Source organism: Coptis chinensis, chromosome 4 (assembly GCF_015680905.1).
Source record: "Coptis chinensis isolate HL-2020 chromosome 4, ASM1568090v1, whole genome shotgun sequence".
Classification (NCBI taxonomy): domain Eukaryota; kingdom Viridiplantae; phylum Streptophyta; class Magnoliopsida; order Ranunculales; family Ranunculaceae; genus Coptis; species Coptis chinensis.
In genome coordinates this window covers 59,978,109-59,983,461 of record NC_141459.1, presented here as the reverse complement: position 1 = coordinate 59,983,461, position 5,353 = coordinate 59,978,109, and the positions used below count along the sequence as shown (strand labels likewise).

Here is a 5,353-nt window from a genome sequence, read left to right as displayed (position 1 = left end):
ATTCTTTGGCGGGCTCAGTTGCTGCCACATATTCAGCTTCCATGGTGGAGTCAGACAAGCATTTCTGCTTGACAATCCTCCATAATATGGCTCCACCTCACAAGGTAAACACACAACTTGAGGTATACTTACTCTTGTCCCTATCTAACCCTTCCGTTACCTCCACACCGAGAAGTAGTAAGCCACGATAGTGTGGACGTTTACCATTCTACATTCGTGGAAATACTTTTGGAGTTTAAGATAGTGTGGACTGTATACCCTAAGGGAACCAAACTATCTGCATGATATACTAACATATAATCCTTAGTCCTTTTTAGGTACTTCAGTTATGTTTTACCGTAGTCCAGTGCCCTTGTCCTGGGTTCTTCTGATATCTGCTAACCATGCCAATGACAAAACAGATGTCTGGCCTCGTGCATAACATGGCGTACATTAAGCTTCCTACAGCTGAAGCATAAGGAACCGCTTTCATGTCCTCTATCTTTTTTGGTGTCTTAGGACACATATCCTTTGATAGAGGAACTCCATGCCTGAAAGGCAAGAAACCTTTCTTAGAGTTTTGCATGTTAGTACTAGTCAACACAGTATCAATATAGGTAGCCTGAGATAAGCACAACATCCTTTTCTTGCGATCTCTTATAATTTTGATCCCAAGGATGTGACCCGCTTCTCCCAAGTTCTTTATATCAAATTGCTTTCATAACCATACCCTTATGTCTGACAACACTTTCACATTATTTCCAAAGAGTAAGATGTCATCTACATAAAGCACAAGAATTACCATTACGTTTCCATCAAATTTCTTGTACAAAACAAGATGTTCTTGACCTTTTTCAATGAATCCTTCTGGTTGCTCCATAGAGATGGTTTCCTCAAGACTTCTATTAAGGAAAGATGTCTTGACATCCATTTTATAGACCCGCTTGCATCCAATGGGTTTTACACCATTGGGTGGCTCTACAAGCTCCCAGATCTGATTAGAATCCATAGATTCCATCTCAGAATTCATTGCCTTTTGCCAAGATATTACATCTTTATCTTTGAGTGCTTCATTGTAGGTCCAGGGATCAGGATTTTTGGTTATCAGTGGTTATGTTTGAAGACATTCCCAAACCAATCCACCTATCGGGTTGTCTAACAACCCTCCTACTACGATGAAGCACCTCTTGTTCTTGTACATCATTGGTGACACGTTGTGGTTCCTATTCCTATACAATTGGTATTGAAATAGTTTAATGTCACTCCTCTTAATATTTCTAGAATAATACTACTCGGGGTAATAATTTAATGCACTGTGGGTGGAATAAGATTAATGATGTATAAATTGCCTTCTAATGCACCAGAACAAATAAAAGGTTTATTTTTCTTAATGACGATCTTGTCATTTAAAAGAAACAGGATACCCATCCTTAATTAACATAGAAACTGAAATCAAGTTCTTTCTAAAATTAGGCACATAAAGACAATTCTTTAACACCGTAGTCTTATTTCTACCAAAAGATAAACAAACATCTCCCACTGCAACAGCTACTACTTTCGTAGCATCCCCAAAGATAAGGCAATCTCTCCAGCACTAAGTTTTCTGGTTTCCTGGAACCTCTGGAATGAAATGCAAATGTGGTTAGTGGCTTCTGTATCTACACACCAGGTACTGGTAGATAACACTGCTAAACATGTTAAACAACTATTGCATGAGACATACCTCCATTATTCTCTTTGTTGAGAAGAGGACAATCTGGCTTCTAGTGTCCTGACTGCTTGCACTTGTAGCATTTGCCCTTAGGCTTTTTCACAGCTCCTTGAGGTCCCATGCCCTTCTTTGCCATATTCTTATGCTTCTGAACATTATTCTTCTTCTTACCGCCATTAGGCATAGAAGTAGAAACCTTCTCAGTAGCATAAACCTGAACATAACTCTACTTAAAGACACTCTCAGATGACTGAAGTTCTGTCATTAGTTCCGCCAAAGAATACAACCTTTTGTTCATGTTGTAGTTAAGGCGAAACGGTTCAAACCTCTCAGGTAGTGTCATGAGAATGATATCGACCTGTGTTTCCACATTGATATCAGCTCCAAGGATTTCCAACTCATTCAGATAAGCCATCATCCTGAGTATATGATCCCTTACAGGAGTTCCATCAGTCATAGTTGTGGTCATCAAGTTTTTCATGGCAGTTTGCCTAGCAGCCCTATTCTGGTGTCCTAAGAGTTCCATGAGATTGGCCATCATATCATAAGTCGTGGTCATGGTGGATCGATGTTTGCAAAGACACCGACATAGATGCGGAATGTAACACCGCGACATCTCATCTGCCTTGATCCACTTCTTATATGATCCTTTCTCATCTTCTCCAACATCATCTTTTGGCTTAGGTGGGCATTCCTCATTGAGTAGAAATTTGTACTCTTTAGCAGTCAACACGATATCCAAGTTGCATTTCCAGTCTATGTAATTAGGGCCAAGAAGTTTGTTTTCCTTAAGAATAGTTGCTAGTGGGTTGAAAGTAACCATTTTGAAAACCTGAGAATCATATAAAATAACTATTATGTAGGGTAAAAACTTCTTGAGTTAATAACAAAAATTAATTAATTAATCAACCCATCACTTGTACCCTCCACACCGAGAAGTAGTAAGCCACGATAGTGTGGACGTTTACCATTCTACATTTGTAGAAATACTTTTGGAGTTAACTTAAAAAATTAATTAATTAACCCGTCAGCACCCTACACACCGAGATGTAGTAAACCACGATAGTGTGGACGTTTACCATATCTACATTCGTGTAGAGAGGTTTTTCCCATTAGTTCTACTTCTCGTCAACTTAACAACACACCACTCGTTAAAGTGGACACATGCCATCTAGACAAGTAAACTAAAATGATGACCTTCTTTGGTCCTACAAATAATAGTAGTGACTCCGATGGGGAGGATACCATTACTTGAATCTAAGTGTATACCATTACTCAACTTCTTACTCCATTATTTGTAATGAATCCCTTCAGATGGAGAAGTGAATCCATACATTAATAACTTCATATAGTTGTCCTTTAGAAGTTTGTTCTAGTAATCCGTAATTAGACTCATCCGATATGGAGGAAGGCACTAAAACCGATGCGCAAGTATAATTACATTACCAACAAACCAGGAATGGAGACCGTGGGATTTATACGAAACTAAATTCCCTCTCCCATTTAGTTATTTAGAACTGATGATCTTTCTGTTTACTGGTCAGGCCTATGTCCATGTTATCTATTATTCATGTGGGCTTAGTTTTTAACAAACATCCACAAATAAAAACATGCATATAAAATAAGCAAATATGGACAATAAAATGAAAAATAAATTCCCAACTATTATGGCCCATATTCATTGCTCCATCCTGTTTGCCGAACTCTTTTAGTTGTCTTCGTGGGGTTCGAGGCAGCGCCCCGATATATATATATATATTTAGAAATCGTGACCTGTTTACTTCAATGGAAACGTTATGAAATCACTTCATAGACCCCCGAACAGCAAACAAAAAATCATCTCATTTGAGAAAAAAAAAATCTCTTTCTACCGTGAAGGGCGCGACCCACGCTCCGTTTATGCTTGTATAAGGCTCGTGGTGCGCTCACTTCCAAGCACATCAGCGCGACCCACGCTCCATTTTTGTCTGTCCAAGGTATGTGGTGTGCTCACTTCCAATTTCTCCTTTTCTGGTGTTAAGGGCGCAACCCGCGATCTCCTTATGCCTGTATAAGGCGCGTGGCGCGCTCACTTCCAGGCGCTTCAGCGCAACCTGCGCTCCACGAGAAAAAACTCAGTTTTCAGATCTCGACCAATCCAAATCTTGATCTTTTTGATCTTTTGATCTTTACAAATGATTACATCATGGATAAAAACAAATAATCGAAAGCTGTAAATCCAATCAATTTTTCATAAAAACAAAAATCGATCCATTTCTTTCGATAAATCATTCTGACCATAATAGTTGGTCTACATGCTTGCAAAACCATGTTAGAACAGTTCTACATCTACCAACAAATCTACATGCTCCGATACCAATTGTAGGAACCGTTATTTCAGAATGCAAATTTCTACAAACCGTGAAAACCCACGCGCAATGGAATTAATGGGGTTCACGGTTTTGGATAGAAACCATACCTTTTAAAATCGGCTAAGATGTAATCTCTGAGAATCCAATAGCTATGAATCCGAATCAACAATCAACCCCTTCATCTTCTGTTGTATTCCTTTAGAATAGATTGGACGTTGTGTGGGCAACGATCTACCATCCCCCTTCTTTCTCACAAAGCTAGATCCAATTTTGGATCTATCTTTCCTTGCCTATCTTTTCAATCTAGTGAATAGTAATATCGACCAAGAGAAAAAGGATTCTATTTATAGGCTACAACAGGGACCATGAGGAGAAATTAGGGTTGGGCCTCCTGACGTGCTTGGGCTTTCCATGTTCGCTCAGAACACACGACCCAAGTTCGTCAACAAATGGCTTATTCCACTAAAGGCCATTGTTGCACTACTGCCCTAATCCCAAATTATGTGCCAGCGTTTATGGGCTCCATATTATATGCTCATTGATCTCCCCGTGTTTAAGATATCGAATGTCCGTTGATTAAGTCAAGTTACTGATAACTACATTAATCAACTTCTTATGTCCTTGAGTAATACCACTCAACCTCATTGTCAGGTCGGAATAAATCCACCTGCAGAGTTTACATGATAATCTTTTTGAGCTCCTCAATGGGACAACATCAACCCGACTTCCTGTGGGTCACGGATTTCTTCTATAATCAACAACACATCTTACATACAATGTTATTACGCAATCCATCGAGTTTGTTGATTCACAATTGAATCTCACTCATTAATGATTTAAAGCAATGTACAATGCACATAAGTGCCCATTATTATATCCGGATTAAGAGGACATGCATCCATAATAACAGAGGTGTTTGTTCTCTTATATAGTCAGTATAAAGAGAAACAACCTCACTTGGTCCTGTTCAATACACACAAAGTGTACTAGTGTAATCATATAGTCCAGATAGACTAATACCAGATTAGACTACAACCGTACCAATGGTTTGTCCAAATCCATCTTGGTTGTGAACGATTACTTATACTTTATAAGGTACTGATGATATGATCTTCTGTGTGTTCACACCATATCATCTACGACATAAAGTATTAGACACATGCATATAACTAATAACATATATAATATTCATAACATTTGCCCATATTATTCTTATTCAAAAAATAAAGAATTAGAGTTAATACAAAAATAATTCTTTTAGTATATAACCCTATCAGATATCACCACTTATTTGACAAAGCCTTGCAAGAAT

The 5,353-nt window shown here is 38.4% G+C and overlaps 1 protein-coding gene across 1 annotated transcript; it reads right to left on the bottom strand.

Moving 5' to 3' along the window:
* Window positions 1–1,916: 1,916 nt before the first annotated feature.
* On the bottom strand, window positions 1,917–2,228 carry LOC147504239 (uncharacterized). The gene has a single exon (XM_086605108.1). The coding sequence runs from the start codon at window positions 2,226–2,228 to the stop codon at window positions 1,917–1,919; it is 312 nt and encodes a 103-aa protein (XP_086461234.1).
* Window positions 2,229–5,353: the final 3,125 nt, after the last annotated feature.